At 46.5% G+C, this 17,072-nt stretch overlaps 1 protein-coding gene across 1 annotated transcript in view; it reads left to right on the forward strand.

Moving 5' to 3' along the window:
- Positions 1 to 362: 362 nt before the first annotated feature.
- TMEM260 (transmembrane protein 260) overlaps positions 363 to 17,072 on the forward strand; it is a gene marked incomplete at its 5' end in the record, with an annotated part of 31,224 nt that continues 14,514 nt past the window's right edge. Inside the window, 3 exons of the mRNA XM_084270764.1 lie at positions 363 to 504; positions 4,882 to 4,913; positions 5,690 to 5,841. Of these exons, the coding sequence (XP_084126890.1) occupies positions 363 to 504; positions 4,882 to 4,913; positions 5,690 to 5,841 (326 nt within the window). The remainder of the gene's footprint in view (positions 505 to 4,881; positions 4,914 to 5,689; positions 5,842 to 17,072) is intronic.

A 17,072-nucleotide genomic window follows, 5' to 3' on the forward strand; every position in this document is an offset into this window, starting at 1 on the left:
ACCCGGCGCTCCGCCCACCCCCGCCGCCGTGGTCCCGCCCCGCCGCCCACACCGAAGGCTGCGATCCTCCGCCCCGCCCTCCCCGGCTGTACCAACTCCTCTCGGCGGGGAGACGGGGAGGGAGGCGGGAAGCCGCTCTGAATTGCTTCACCGGCCCCGCGGCCGCTGCTTGTTCCCTGTCCCAGCGCTGTTGATGACGGTCGCTCCCGGTACGAGTGAGACCCGGTTGGAGCGGGGAGGTGGGCAGGGTGGGGATGCTCCCTCTCTCCCTCTCTCCCTCCGCTCCCCCGCGGGGCAGTGAAGTGGTACGGCCCGTCCGCCCCGCGCGGCCGAACCCGGAAGGCGCGGGCGCGGCGGCGCACATGGGCGCGGGGGCCGGGGCGGGCACCGGCACCGGCACCGGGATCGGGATCGGGGCGGGCGGTGCCGCTGTGGCGCTGGGCGCTGCCGTGGCGGCTCTCTACGCGGCCACGCTGCCGCCAGCCCTGCCCGGCGGGGATGCGGGTAACGTACCCAGCGCCGCCAGCCCGCGGGGGAGGGAAGAAGGGGCATCCCGTGGGGCCGGGGCGTGGAGTCACCCCACCGGGGAGATGTCCTTCTAGGGACACTCGCCCCGTACGGGGCCGGTGCGTCGCGGTCACCCTTCGAGGGGAGGCTGAGCCCTTAGGGGCTGGTGCATCGCGGTTGTCGTATAGGGATGCTCATCCTGTGCGGGCTGCCGCATCGCTGTGGCCCCATGGGCTTGCACCCCCTCTCCGGGGGCCGGTGCGCTGCTGTCAGGCAGCACTGATTAGCCGGCTCTCAGAGCAAGCAGGGACTTTTGGCATGTAGATGGACACTGGTGCAACCTCGTGTTGCCCCTTTTCCCTGTTCCCATGTTTGGATCAGAGGCACCTTGTTGTCAGAGCTGTACTAAAAGAATTTCTTTTTAAACCCTTTCCCCACAGAGCTTGCATCCTGCACTTCGGATGAGGCTGGGCTGGCTGGTGTCCCTCATGGCTTTTGCTTCTGCTCCCAAGTTTGTAAGAGGGCTGACTAAGCCCCTTCTGGTTGTGTCCCTTAATACCTGTTCATTGATATATTTACAGTCCTTACCACTTTGTCTTTTAAAGTGCCCCCCTGATGGGACTGGCACGTCTATAAATACGCAGGGTGCCTGTGCTCTGAGCTGTTTGTGCTGCGTGAAGCCTCAGGAACTTGGTTTTTAATTGTACTTGAGCTTGGGTTTGGCCCCCAGGATGGAAATAACCATTAGCACCCTTTGCAAAATGGGATGCGGGCTCTCCCAGTGAGGTGACAAATCGATGCTGGGATTCCTTCCTTGCTTGATGGGAATTATCCCAGTGGATAGAGTGAGCAACCATGGGCTCATCCCACTCTCCCTGGGTTATCATAGTTATTTTATCCCATTTTTGGGGCAGGAGGGGGATTACTCTGTCCCTAATTTCCAGAGGCATCCTGGTTCTTCTCAGTGGAGCAGCTGGATGTATAGAAATGTATGTATAGATGTGCAGCATGCATTGCCCCTCTGCTGATGCCTTTTGTCAGAGGTGTCAGTGACATTAACTGCGTGTGTGCTGTAAACAGAGGCACAGCAGAGAGATGCCCCAGCACCTGGGCTCCACATGTGTTAACCTGTGTTAGAGGGAGTTAGGTTGAGGAAATCTCTCGGCACAGTGTTCCCCAGCTAGCCCACAACCTCGCTCCCCATCTCCCCTTATTTTCTTTTTAATTTTTTTCTGCATTTTCTTCTAAATCTGCTGCTGGAATTCCACACATTCACTGGACCTGAATAGAGACAGGTTCATCCCCACCATCCCCTTGTACCTGTCCCAGCTGGCAGCCACCCCAATGGATTGTGTTAAGACTTTTTGGGTTATTTCCTTGGTTTTTCATGGCCCACAGGATGCTTCAGCACTGCAGCCGGGCCAGAGTCCCACAAAAGGTCTCTGCACAGCCCTGCTCGAGGTGATTACCTTGCCTGAGCTGGGCTCATACTTGTGCCATCAAAACCACTGAAGCTACTTGTGTGAGTGAAGAGGTGCTTAAGGATTTGCCATATCTGCTTTCAGGCAGGGAGCCTGTTATTATATTATTTAATTTTATTTTTTAAGCTATCAGTATATTTCTAATTGTTCCTGGAGTTTGCAGTAATCCTAGAACGTAAGAGGCAATAGGTGTTCCCATTGGCAGCTTTCTTGTGTTGCTTAGTGTTATAATAAATGAGAGAATGAATTTTAAAGCTAATTCAGAAACATCCATGGGTGTTGGAACAGCTTATAAAGGGATCAAATAAACTCAAGTCAAGAGAAAGGAAAGAAAAAAAACCCCCAAAACCCAAACCAAAAAACCAACCCAAACCTTCCCTCTGATTTCGGGTGTCAGCTCCCAGCCTTGCTGGGGATAAATCAACTTTCAGGCAGCACCGGGCCTGTTGCCTGAACACCCTTATTGGGGAACCAAGCTAGAAATGTATTTACACCAAGGTTAGGCAGGGATAAACTCTTCAAGTTGAACCAGCGCCTGAAGATGCAGGAGGTCGTGTTCTCTTAGGAGAAATATGTTGGGCATGGTGTTTGTGGCAAAGTGGGGCAGCTGTGTTCTTCCTCGGTGTTTCGCCATTTAATAACGGTACAAGGGGGAATGGACTAAAGCTAAAGGAGGGAAGGTTTAAATTAGATATTAGGGGGAAGTTCTTTAGAGAGAGAGTGGTGAGGGGCTGGAACGGGCTGCCCAGAGAGGGGGTGGGTGCCCCATCCCTGGGGGTGTTCAAGGCCAGGTTGGATGGGGCCCTGGGCAGCCTTGTGTAGCTCCAGGCCTGGAGGTTGGTGTCCCTGCCTGTGGCAGGGGGGGTTGGAACTCTGTGATCCTTGGGGTCCCTTCCAACCCAGATGATTCTGTGATTCTACTCTGGGCTTTCATGGCCTGTCTCTTGGCATACAAAAGCCCACAGAGGCTCTAAGTGGGGTCCAGGTATGCGGGTGGGAGATGGAGGATTAACCTTGTCTGAAGTGATGGGTCTCATGCTCTCATTCTGATTTTTCCCAGTGGAAGGCAGCAGGCCTGCAGCCTGGGAGCTTATTTTTGCATGTTTTCTTGCTTTTTTTTTTTTTTTTCTTATTTGTTATGAAACAAAGTTGTGTAGTTGGCTTTCTGAGCCTGGCCTTGGCATCCGTCAGTGTCTTTGTAAATTTTTTTTAGCTTTCTGGTTTATGTCCATTGCTTCCCAGCCTCACCATGCCCATGCAAACATCAGAGTTGCTGGGTGCCAATGGGCTCGGCTCGGGATGTAGGGTTTTCCCATTACATACACTTGTTTTTGGGGGTGATCATCGTGCAATAGGTTGAAAAATTCCTAAAATGGAGTAGCAATAAAAGTAGCCAGTGCTTGCAAGCAGGATAAAATCCACATCAGAGAGGACTGTGCGCAGAAAGTCGCAGGGCTGTCCCTGGGCATCTCGTGGGGCAATAACTTAAATTTATGGCAGTTGCCAACAGTGGGTTGATGCACATCTTCCTTTTAAAATCTGTTGTTTATTGTAATGTCAAGATTTAAACGTGCCACTTGTACAAGCCTCCTCCTTTGCATTGGGTGGCAGAGACATAATAATGAGCAGAGATGTAAAATATTGTTGATTTAGCTTTTAAAGCCAGCAGTGCCCTTTGTGGGCGATGGTTTCTTCAGGCAGGTGACAGGAGATGGGACAAGGGGAAATGGGCTCAAGCTGCCCCAGGGCAGGGTCAGATGAAATGTGAGGGAAAAGTTCTTCCCTGAAAGAATTGTCAGGGCCTGACACAGGCTGCCCAGGGAGGGGGCTGAGTCACCACCCCTGGATGTATCTAAAAGATGGGGAGATGAGGTGCTTAGGGATGTGGTTTAGCATGGGACTCGATGATCTTAAAGGTCTTTTCTAGCCATGTGATTCAGGGATTCTGTGATATATTTTGCATCTTTACCATCTAACAACGGGACTGAGCTACCATGAGCTTGGCTCTTGCAACATCAGCAGGACCAGTAAGACCAAACTCTGCAAAACTGGCTCGTGAATTTTGAGGGAAAGAAGGAAAACCAGCCATAATTCATCATTCTTAGTCTTGCCGCCCCTCGGTTGTGCCCTTCACCCCTGAACGTGTTGTGCCTATTGAATATATTTAATATACGCCGCTCAGGAGCATTGCAAGACGCTTCGGCATGGAGTGCTCTAGAAATGTCAAGTATTAACCGCCATGCTAAGGCAGATCTTTTTGTGGCAGCTATTTCTCTTGGCGTAAAACACAAATGAAATGCAAAAATCTTAACTGCTGCTTCTAATGGGGGCAGCTTCTGGGTGCTGCATCCGTCGGCAGGTACACGCGTTACTGCGCTTAGCATCGAGGGAGAGACGCCTTCCCGGCTGCGCGGATGCAGATTTGCACGATGGTTGATTATATTTTTCCCCTCTTTTTACAAACTATAAGGCTCGGGGAAGGGGGAAGGTTTAATGAGAAACCACGGGCTTGTTAAAGAGACAATGCAGATTAAGTGCTGCGAACTGGAGTGCTTGAAAGTTAGCGGGGCAATTGGCTTTAAATTAAAAACACGCCGGCACAAATTTCTGTGTTCTGAGTATCTCAGGCCGTTCTTTCCCCCAGCCTACCTATCCTTTCACTTATCTGTTCATAAAAAGTCTCCCGAAAACCTACAAAAAAAGATATTTTGTGCAATGACATCAGAGGGAGAAAATATTCTTAGAAAATTTCATGCTGTTAAATCTCTACAGATTTACAGTTTTATCCAGTCAAATTAATGCAAAACCCCAATGCAAGCATTTGGATTTTGAAAACTTTGGAGGAGTGTCATTTCCTAATAGTAATTATTGGTTTTACATTATTTTTTCACAGGGGAGCTGATCACAGCCGCATATGAGCTTGGAGTAAGTATTAGTTTTATTGTTTAATCAATGCTCTCATTAACAGTTTTAGGAATTAAGGAAGTTTAATTAAGCATGGAGTAAAGTAGATTAATTTATTTTCAAACCACAGTTTTTACTAACTTATAAGTACAGCACGCGACAATTTACTTCAAGTTTTAAATCCAATTAAACTAAATTATAAAGCAAAGCCTTTACTGTATATACAGTAGCTGGCTTATTATCAACCCAAATTTTGTATAAGCTGGGGAGAATAAAATAAATCGGGTTAACAATTTTAATAAGTTTTATTATTTAATAAACTTTATTATGGTGCATGATCCCTTTAGGCAAGACCTTAGGACTGTCAGCGCGGTGGTAATCCGATAGCAGTGTGGTCTTTCAACTTGCTAACCAATAAAATAGTTGAGAAGCTGCTTTTTTAAAAAAAAAAAAAAAAACAAGAAAAAAAAAAAACCCAGCCTTTTGAATGACCCTAATATACTGTGAACCCAAACAAGGAGCCCTTGAAGGAGCGCTAATGAAAGGTGGCACCTCCTTTTCTCGCCGCTTCATTATTATGGGCGAAGCGCGGAGCCAAATCCACTAAGGAAAAGAAATATATTTGTGGAATTAAAAATTGGTACTAAAGGGTGGGTCGGGGAGAGGTGCCGCTGAGAGACTGCCCTCCCCTCACCCCCATCCTGCTGCCGGACCCCACCGTGCTGTTCCCCGTCGTGCTGCTCGGTTGCTTTGGTAGAATTTCGCCCCTTTTCAAGCCCGTATCGATCTGTCCGTAGGTCGCCCACCCTCCCGGCTACCCCCTGTTCACGCTGCTGGCCAAACTGGCGATGGGGCTGCTGCCTGTAGGCTCTCCCGCCTACCGAGTCAATCTCCTCTGCGGCTTGTTGGGAGCAGCTGCTGCCTCTCTGCTTTTTTACACTGTTTTCAGGTAAAGTCATTGGGGGTGTTTTTCTCCTTGGCGTGATGCCGGCGGGGCTTTCCCCCCGTCGGCTCGGGATGTTTCCGAAGGATCCCTCTGTTCCCCTCCGGCCTTCGGACCTGCGTTCTCCCCCTCCCATTGCAGCTCTAATTAGTTCCTCTGATTAACCTAACAGCAGTTTAATCTGAATTTGACCTTCTTTCCTGCACAAAAGGTCCCTCTTCCCCCCCCCCCCACCTTCCTTTCTGTTAAATAATAATAATAATAATAATAGTAATAATAAAAAGTGCGCCCTTTCCCTTACACAGACGTGACAGGTTGTTCAGGCTCATTATCACAAATCACCGCTCGGTTTAACTAACCAGAACTAATGAAGTTTGTCGTTCTCGAAAGATGCAGATGGTCTGTTTAAATTAACAGGATGAGCTTCACCTATCGGGAGACCGTGAACTTGGTTTAATTGCAGCTCCCGGCGGAGGCGGATGGGCAGTTGCCTGCCGGTGGTACCCGAGGACCGGGATGAGCATCGCTGCCCACCGCCTTTCCCTGGCAGAGGTGCTGCTGTCTGCAGGGGGGAGACAGAGGGGCGGATGGGACCGACCGGAGCCCATCCGTTTTCTCCGGACCGCTAACCTTGGGAGAAAAGGGAATAATCGGGATGCGCACGTGGTTAGGGGGTTTTGTTAACCCCGCTCGTCTTTGATGTGCAAGTTCTGGCTGCTCTTAACCTCAGCCTGACCCATATTTGAGAGGATTATCGCAGCCCGTACAAACAATTTCTGATGTTCTTTTGCAGGGAAAATAGGGCACGTTTTGAGGTTGCGAACAGTGGCATCTGAAATGATATCGGGGGGCCTTTCGGGATGAGACAGGATGTTTCCTTACCCAGATTATTTTGACAAAAGCCCTTCCTTTTCTCTCGCTCCTTCCCAGAGCCACATCACCCCTCAGGGAAACTTCCCTGAGAGCAAGAGCAGCCTGGAAATAAAAGCAGGAATAAATGTGGAAGGGCGGGGGGGGGGGGGGGGCAAATTCTGCACAGCCCGGGACCCCTGAGCTCACTTAAAGTTATGTCCACAGGGTCCACCTGTCCAGCTGCATCTTCCTCTGCTGAAGAGGAGTTGCCTTGGACATCCCCTTTCACGTAGCAGCACATCGGCTTCAAAGCACACCTGCTGGACCTGCCGAAGTAATTCCTAAATATTTCCATAGGCATTTCAAGTGATTGCTTTTACTGTAGGGTAATACGTGTAATTAAGTTGGCATTATTTAATTTAATATCCTGTATTTTACAGCGTATTTGGGGAGCTGGAAGTGGCGCTGCCCTCCCGTGCACAGCGCCAGGCGCAGCGTCAGAGCACAACTCGCTTTGATTATATTAAAAACTCCTGCAAGGAGTTGCTAAAGGTTTTAAATATTGGGTTCAGATATTATTTTATTTTATTTTTAATTATGGTTATTCCCCTTATTCCATTTACCATGAAGATCTGCCCTGCTTTTTAGTTTTAACACCAACGTGACAGTTCCTTACCGGCCCGTTTTGTGCGTATGAAATGCTGCGATATTCACTTTAGATGGGTAAGAATACGGGAGAGAAATGACAGGTCAAATTTGGGAATTATTTTTACCCTTCTGGGGGTTTAATTTATTAATTTTTTGTTGTTGTCAGACGTGGAAGATGTGGCTTCTGTCAAATTTAGAAGAACAGAAAGCACAGAGCCGCAAGATGATAGAGACTATTAGGACTTATAGAAAATTATTTCATAGATGCAAGGCGCTGACAGAATCAATTATTCAGCCTAGCAGCGATTGATTTTTTTTGGAAATGAATTGTAAGGTATTGTGGGTCAGTTTTATTTCCAAATTACAGTGTTATATTTTTTCCTTTTAAGCACCTGAAAATTGATTGGTTTTTTGTTTTTTTTTTTAGGGCATCCATTTAGCAAAAAACAAAGTTTTTTCTTTCTATTGCCATCTACGTAAAATAATTAATTATAATAATAATAATCTTTCAGGAAGTGTTTGCTGGTATCATCTGTGCGAAAGCCGTAGATATCCGAAGGTGGCACGTCTTGGTTTTAACCGGGCTTGTCCGTCCTCACAAAGGATCTAAACCAGTCTATCAAATCCCCCCCCTGCATTTTTGTGGTCTAATTAAAATTTAGCTGATGGGATGACCCCCCTCAAGGTGGCGGGGGTGGGGGGGGGGGAGGAGGAGAAAGTCCCATCTCCTCGTGCCGCGCGAAACGCGGACGTTAATATGAAAATATGTAGATGTTAGGAATACAAATAATTGATGAAGTACACATCCTTCGGGAGCAACACGGTTCAAGTGGCAAATCTCTCTGCTCAAACAATAGGCACCCTTCGGCGGGGAGGAAGCCATCTCTATGGAAATGGGGCTGACGCTGCCCTATTGATCGGCTGGAAGAAGACATTATACAATGTCAGTTGGGTTGTTACAATTTCATTTGGCGTCTGACCCGAACTTAACCTCTAAAACCTTTCTTTTCTCCCCGCCAAGCCGGGCAGGGTTGCTGTTTACCCGTGTGGGGTGTTTCTTTGCCACCCGGCACCCGTGGACAATAAATCTCTCCCTTTTTTTTTCCCACACTCCCTTCCTTCTCCCCACTTTTTTGTTTCAGAAACATATCCCGAGTTTATTCCTCGGTGGCTCAGGATAATTTCTTTTGCTGCTTAAGGAACGAGCTGCCGTTCCCTCTGCGGCAGGGTGGTGGTTGGGATGTTACGGCGTGTGCGGGATTAGGATTGAACTCATTCCTTAGACAGATTTCTCCTCAGCCCGGTGATGGCTGGAGGGATGCTGCACAGAGGCACTGCTGGCGTCGATGGGAAGCAACCCCATCATCTTGTATATTATATTTTATTATTCATTTACTTATTATATATTTTTTAAGGCCAGATTGTGCTTGCTCAAACAAAGTTACGTCAGCCCGTGTAGCTGTGAAAAGCTCTTTTGTCAGTAATCCAGACTACCGCCGAATGAGCGGTTTACCCCTTTGAATTAGTCCTCTAACATGAGTTTTTCCCCCACCTCGCACACATGCAGTCTTAATAAATTGCTTGTAATTATCGTAAAATGGCATTTACAAAGAGTTTTCTCGGACTGCTTGTAACTGAGGCAAATAATTCATCTTCGCTTTGAAAGCGGGGACGGGGGGGAGCCCCTTTATGTTTTTAGGACGCAGCAAGTGCGGCTATAGGATTGTTTCTTTAAACAACTATTTATTTGTTTTACTGTGGGAGGCAAAGCATAGCAAGTTTACAAAGTAAACCAATTATCTTCTTATAATATGATTGCCAAAGTGTCATTTTCTGCATGGATGATGCATTCTTTGCGTTCTCCACTGCTAAGAGAAACAGGATGCTTAAAATGCTGCTTTTTTCTTCATTATTGTTTTATTTTCAATGTATGTATACCATAGCTTGGCTGCTTTGCTGTATCTAAATATACAAAGGTAATTTATTGCAGGGGCAGTAGCAAGGTAGAAGGTGTCATTGCCCAAGTACTTCGGTGAGTTCTTGCTGGGTTTTTGAAAAGGGGGAAATTCTTGCATTGAATCAAGAATTTCATGTCTCTTCAGCTCACTGTTCTGGGTATTGCACTAAATTTTGGACTAATATATATATATTAGTATCTATATATATTCCCTGTTCCCCAAACCTCCCAAGCAACACACTGCATGTATGTGAGAACTGGCATCAGCTCTTCTCCTGCCGCCAACAAAAAGGAGCATTAAGCATGGTTTATAATGAAATCAGAATAGTTTTATCATTTTGAAATCATTAAGCTCTTCTGGAAATGGCGCTTGATGGTCCTGAAGTTTCTTTCTTCAGTGCTGTGGGTCACAGAGCTCTTGTGGGAAGGTCCCTGAGGAGGACCAGGCGTGTTGGAGCACGGGACTTCATGGCCAAGGCTCCCCTAAAACTAACTGGTACTGGGAAAAGTTCTCTGCTGCCTGCAATGAGTGGGGGAAATACTCTGTTTCCCTCAGGTATGCAGTTTTGGTGGAGCAGGAGTCATCCCCAGATTGTTTGACTTCTTTTTTTGGGGCACGGTTTGGGGAAGATGGAAGATGAGGGAGAAGCTCTCCCACCTGGCATGCCAGTGCCCCCTCGACCATCATGGGAAATGGAAATATCGGCTTTGGGAAGGCAGAGTCTCCTCACAGGGCATATTTGGGTTTTTCCAAGTTACAGCTCATGGTAGATTACCACTGTTGTAGCGCAGTGCCAAGCTCTTGGTTGTTTCAAAGGCAACTGAGCTTAATAACAACTAGTTAGGAAGTTTGAGGAGGGAGAGAGGAAAAGGGTGTTAATTAACCCAAGTGTTAATTTGCTTTCAGAAGAATATCTACAATGACCTCTGACTAATTTCATATATACATATATTTACTCTTTCCCCCCGTTGTCCCCATGATAAGCCAGCACTGAGTTCAGTTTGCCTGAAGACATTACCGAATCTGCTCATTTGCTCTAAAGTAGGCACATTAGCCTGCAATAACTCCGCTTCGTTTTGAAGAGGGAGGGGGGGAAAGCAGGGCAAAAAACTCTTCTCTTTTAGAAAAAAAAAAAAGACTGAAGAGTCTTTTCTGACAGCTAGTCAGAGTTAGAATTAGTTCAAGGAAATGTTAATAATGCACTGCCTGGCCTAATCCCTTTGATATCACCAGGTATCCTCCTGTTCATGGGTTAATTGCTTTAAAAGCGGAGGCAATATTCTGAGCGGTGGGCCGCTTCACCTTTTCACAGCTGTTACCATTGAGTGACAACTAAATCCCATGTGTAAGATGAGGAAGAGCTCAATCTCCAATTGGGAGAAAATTTATGTAAACCGCAATCCCTTCAGAATGTGCGGAAGTCACAGACTTTCTTGATTTACTCTGCTTTTCCCAGAAAGCTCCATTGTTCCCTTCCCTAAGTCCCATCAACCCTTTGTAGCAGAATATCACAGCGGCGGCAGATAGCTTGAAATATATAAATGCTATCATAGCTCTGATTAATAGCGGCGCTTATGAGTCAAGTCTGATAACGGAGCAGCTCTCCACTCAATTTCAGATACCGCTAATGGAATCTGTCTCCTGCAATTGTAATGTGAGAAGGGCTAATTTGCCATGGAGCTTGGAGCTGTCACCAGCCGGGGATTGGGGGGTCAGATGGGAGCTGCCAGGTTTTTGCCCTGCAGCTTGTATCTCTCGCTTTGAATAGCACAGCCCCCTGCCTGCCAGGGAGCTGATAGGGCGCCGGGGGGTTTATGCCACTCCGTACAATAGCGAAGGGCTGCATGGGCTGACTCGGTAATTGTGAAGCCAGCTCATTTTTATTTTATTTTATATTTTTATTCTCTCTCTTTCTTTTTTTTTTCTCTTTTTTTTTCTTCTTTTTTTTTTTTCCTTTTTTTTTTTTTTCTGTGGCTGCATAATTTCTAATAAGGGGTTTTAACAAATGTCAGATTAGGAAAAGTTTCTGCAATTACAGAAAAAAAAAAAGCCAACCCCAACTTATAAAACATTTAAATAACTACAGTCAGTTCCTACCGAGGGTTGGGGTTTTTTTGGCTCCTGGTTATTACAGGCGCCCAGGATAAAGGCGTACCTATTTTCTGAGGATTGTGAATCAAATAATGGGTCTAACTAATATACCTTTTCAGCTTGTGAAGGCACCAGGAGAGAAGTTCTCATTTGTAGTGGCTGGAAGCATAATATTTTACAGCTCATTATGAGAGAGGTGTGAGTGCGGGGCGGTATTTGATCAAGTAGAGCAGCTGTATACGCACTGTATCGATCTGTCGCCAGTTGTGCTGCTCACTGAACTGCTCTGGGATGGCTTGGTATGGGGATGTTGAAATTTGTGACCAAATGTTCTTGGGGAAGGGGCTGCTGCGGACAGGAGGATCTGTTCCAGTATGGTGTCGGGTGTCCAGGAGTGAGGTTTGAAGTCAGGAAGTGCCGTTTCTTGGTCCCCTCGCAAGGTGGCTTTCCCCATCTTTGGTGTCCAGACCCATCAAGGTCCCTGTCACCATCCCGGCACACCCCACCGCAGGGGCAGCTCAGTCCTTCCACTGAGAGGAGCTGAGGTGGCATTGCCCCACGACCCAGGCGGTGGCATGCAAGATGCCTCTTGCACATGCTGGTTACCTTCCCGAGCCTGCATTTAACAAGGGGACAGGCAGAAGACTCAATATTATCCTACAAATGTCATGTCCTTACTGGAAAGCATCCATCGTAATGTCATTTGGGGGTTTGGGTTGTTTTTATTGGTGGTCCTGCCCATTTGCTTGGTCTCTGTCCTCTCCTTGCAGCCGTAAAGACACAACTGGGCTAGGCGAGCCAAGCCGCGCTCTCCTGCCTCCTCCTCCGGCGCCAGGAGCGGAGGCTGCAGGCAGGGCTTAAGTGGCTATTCAGCTCCAGGTCCTTGAGGAAGAATAAAATCTGGTTTGCTATTCCCTGTAGTACCTGCACTGGCTCTTCAGCGCTGAGAGCAAGAGAAACCGCCTTTTGTCCCTTGAGTGTTTGTGACTGAGAGGCAGGCAAAGCCCCAGGGATTGGGGTTTATTTTTTGGGGGGCGGAGGATAATTGTTGTTACTTAGGTCCTAAACTCGTGTTTGGATTTTTATTTGTGGTTTATTTTTAAACAGTTTTTCTATTTCAGCACCATACTTAAAATTTATCTGTGGAAAAGCTTGGTTGTTGAGTTCTTCTAAGTGCTCTTCCTTTTAGCCTACATCCAAAAAATTTGGGGGTTGGGTTTTTTTTTAATTAATTAAACAAGTGAAACCTCTTAAATTCAAAATGTTAAATCTTCAGAGCAGTACTCTCTTGTATCATGAAATAAAACTCCATTGCAGGGATGTATCTTTGCTATTGCAAAGTGAAGTCACAGCAGTACAGAAGTTGCTGGTGATGTATTGGGACCCATCCGTGCCAAGCATACAGGGAACCACCAGCATCAGGGTCATCATCTGTAGGTACAGGGAGAGGCTGAAATTAAAAAACAGTAATAATAATTATTAGTTTAGTAATGGAGATTTTAAGAATTGAGAGTTTTTTCTTATTCCATTGAGTGAAAGAAAAGAAGATGTGAGGCTGAGATCTGTGCTACCGGTGAAGTTTGGGAGGGAACAGAAGTCAGAAATAATCAGCTTATTTCGCTAGGTACAGATAGGTGTTTCCAGTGTTTTAATACATCAGCTTCCAATATAAAACCTTCTGACTATCTTACTTTTCCTCTTCATGAATCCAGCATGCTGCAGCTTGCACTTACCAGATTTTAATTACATTCTGATTCCCATCCACACATAGCTTTATACCCATCATTTAATAAGTTTTTGCAAACTGCTAAATACAAGATGCCTGCCTTTATTTTCTAAATCAGAGGTAAAAAACGTTGATATAGTTCTTTATTAAAGACACATTGATGTGACCTGTGCTCTTGCCTACTGAAGTTTTACCAAACTTAGAGGAGAAGCTAAATTTCAAATCTCTAACCGACGTGTTTTAGTCATTGACAACAGATGGGAAACTAAAAAACTTAATTTGCAAAACCAGATTAAAATACCTAATTTCAGTTTTCCCCATTGTGAACTTGTAACAAAAACCTGCAGCTAAAATATTCCTGATTAAAGCCAGTTTCTCCTGCCTGTGTCCTTGGAACTGAGGCCCCGCCACACATTCTTTCGTTTGCCTGAAAAGGAAAACGAAATAATAATGATTTAATTTTTTTTTAGTCTTTTATGTTTAGGGATGTCATGGGAAAATATTTCTCACAAAGGACTGCGTGACCTCGTTTGCTGAGTGGTTCTGCCCCTCCTTAGCACGTTTTCAGATGGTAGGAATGATCAAAGATTGTGGTTATTGGAGGGATAGGAAGGGACCTTCTTCCCCCTGGTTTTTGTTTTGAAAAAGTTCTCTGTGTGCTTACAGCAGGTCTTGCCCCAAACTAGTTATTTTGCAAAATCAAAAATACAAGCTGTTCTTTTGGGGTTTTCGTCCATGTAAGATAAACAAGCCCAGAAGGCAGCTTTTATTGAAGCTTCAGTCCTTCTGGAGGTGGACCTGGCGGTGGTAGCTCTCATACCCCTGGGAGAAGTTATGAAGACTTTTGCATTGGCTTTTCTTCTTTCTTGAGCTGATGTCTGCGTGCTGAGGCTGTTCCAACAACAGGGTGACCCAGCTTACTTCTCCCTGGATGTTTTTAAGAAAAACTTGCATTTCCCAAAGCTACTGTCTTCATGTTCTTCCAGAATGCAACACGCTTCCCTTCATGTTTTATCATCTAGTATTGTTGTAGGAGCTTAGTGTTCCATGCTTTTACAGAGTAAGCCTAGCAGCCTGGCTGTCCCATGAGTTCCATAGGGAACTAAAAGCAACACCAGCTCTGTTGACAAACAGACCTGTGGACCATGCTCAGTGCTGGATCCTGACCATGAGCTGGGTGGTAAGGAGAGGTGTCCCCTGCCCCACATAGCTTGAATAAGTCTTCCAGCTTTGGGATGAGTAACTTCTGCTTAATCCTTATTTCATAAAACTTGAATCGCAGGTTTGTGACTTTTTATCATGAGGATGGGATTTATTTCTTCTCATTTGTATTCCAGTGATACAGTTGAGTCTTTTCTGGGAGAGACAATGAAAATTGGTAAATGATTGGGACATTTGCCTAAAATGCTGCTTTTCATCCCAAGGTTTTTGGAAAGGTTGTTTTACCTGCTTGTCACCTTATATCCCTGCAAGAATTTCAAAGGTTTTTATGAAGTTGAAAAGTTTTTGCTGTTTAAAGAGTTTAGTCAAAGCTTAATATGTTGTGTAGTGGAGTTTGTGTATCAGGGGAGCTCTTGGGTTTTAACTTTGATCTTAGAGGTCTTTTCCAACCTTAAAGAGTCTATGATTAAATACATGCTGCTCTGCTGCCCTGTGCTGGTATTTTTCTTTAGGAACAGAAACTGCTCCTGACTTGATTCCTGTAAACTCCATTACATCTTTCCTTTTCTGACGTGGATGCCACATCCTTCTAGTGACAGGGAGGAGAGCACAACCAGAGCCCTTGAAGCTGGAAACCATGCCAGATGGGTGGTGTGTCTCCCACCTCTTCCTTGGAGGTGATGGATTCAGCGCTGTCTTCATGGCAAAACCAACAGAGCAGCGTTCATGCCTGTGGACGTCTTTCTCTGTGTAATTGTGTGATTCTGAAACATTATATTAATGTGGTGAGAAATGGGTCTTGCCTTGGAGGATTTCATGCCAAATACCCAGAACATTGAACTGTGGTGAAATTTAGACATTGTCAGAGTCCCACGTGGTGACACACATTAGTGAGCACTGCAGCAGATACTTCAGACTTTGCCTGATTTCCTGCAGAAGAGGTTCCACATCACCTTTCTTCAGAAGCATAGAGGCTGCTCTGCAGGCACAGGTTTGGTCTGAAACAGTCCCACCTGCTGTTGGTTGGGAATTTTCAGGCTTCGTTTTCCCCTTTGTTGATGAGACTTTTCAAGGCCTCTTCCTACAGTCTGGATGCTGAAGCTCTGTGTCACCCTGAGCTTATCTCACAGTGGCCTAGGACACCTGAGAGTTGGTTTCTTTTTTCCCCAGTGTTACCTGACCTGCTTTGCTTCTCAACCTCCAGCTGCCTCCTGCGGCTGCAGATCTGAAAATGCTTTACAAGGAGATAAAGAACATTAGTCCTATTTTGCTGATATCTGGGGCAACAGCAGCAGAGTGACTTGTCCCAGACCACCCAGGATGTCTGGTGTCTGTGCCAGGAGGAGGAACAGAGACCTGGTCTTCCCAAGCCCTCACACCAGTCCTTTCCTCCCCTGCTTCACATTTTTAATGGATTAGAAATTCCCGTTGTGACTGCACAAGCCCTTCTGTGACACCCACTGAAACAGGTTGGTGCCTCAATGTATTGAGGTTTTTTTGGGAAGGTGGAAAGAAAACGTTACCTGGGAGAGGAGCCTTTGCTCAGGAGTGCTGTGCTGGCAGCTCCCTCATCCCTGTTCGTAGGGGCTGTATGTTTGTTTACTTGGTCTCCACTTACCTCAGAGTTATGTGAGGAACCCCATAAGCAAGTCCTATGTGGGCGGCTGCTCTCCAATCCCTGATGGGCAGAACAAGCCAGCTGGGGACTTTGGCTGTGCTAGAGGATATGGCCAATATTTAGGAGCAAGTCACATGGGTAGCTTGGTGAAGAAGATGGATAGCTTATCATCATTCTGCTTTAAACCTGTTGGAGATGTTAGGAGTAAATGGGAGCGTGCATATCTGGGGTGGGACTGAAAAAATACCCAATTTGTTGTAGAGCCCGGCTTAGTCTCGCAGCAGGAGGGTGAGTTTCTGGAGAGCAGCTTTGATCCTAGCCGCGGGTATTTCTGTCTTTGGATAAGGCATAATTGAGCTGGTGGTGGTGCCTTACACTGTGTCTTCTCAGGGTGATTACCCAAAGGGGAGACCATCCAAACAGGCAGTGTTGGAGCTGCCCTGATGCGACTGGGTGGAGGAGCCGATATTGAAGAATGGGTGTCAGAGGTTTCTGGGGCTAAATCCCACCTCGTGGGCTCTCCACACTGGCTGCAAAGTTCAGCTGAGATGGATAGGCACCTCTGTGGGGAGCCTGTGCCATAATCCCATCTGGGAGTCACAGAGGTGTCCAGATTTTGGGCTTGCACCCAATGGTGGGTGCTTCACCTGCTTCCTCCATTCCTTCCTGCTTGCTGGAGCTGACACCCATTGTTCCTGCTCCTGACCTCAGCAGGTGCCTCTCCCTGCCGGGACCACGGACGCTCTAATCCTCACCCACCCCTGAGACACTCAAACCTTTTCCCCCCAGGAAAGCTCTGCTAATGCTGTCCATCACAAATAGCTCTAATCCACTCTTTATTCAGCACCTTGATGAGTTTAAGGCTGCACACAGAGAGTATCCCGTTAGAGCCGTGACTCCCTGGCTCGGCGTACCACAGCCCGCTGGGCCATCGTCGCTCCTCATGGTTTCTGAACCAGATTCAATCCTGGAAGTTTTCATGGTGCTTGTGAGAAGAAGCCAACTCTTCGGCATCGGGTGGCTTGCAAATAGATGGGCTGGCTTCCTAATTGTGATTCAGTGTGAGGAAATTATTAGGAAGATATTAACCATATAGTGTTTCGGCAGGGTGCTGGGTGCCAGTCCTCATTTCTACTGCTACAGTATTTAAAAGAAGAAAAAAAAAATTTAAAAAAAAAAAGAA

Source organism: Gallinula chloropus (assembly GCF_964237585.1).
Source record: "Gallinula chloropus genome assembly, chromosome: 14".
Taxonomy (NCBI): Eukaryota; Metazoa; Chordata; class Aves; order Gruiformes; family Rallidae; genus Gallinula; species Gallinula chloropus.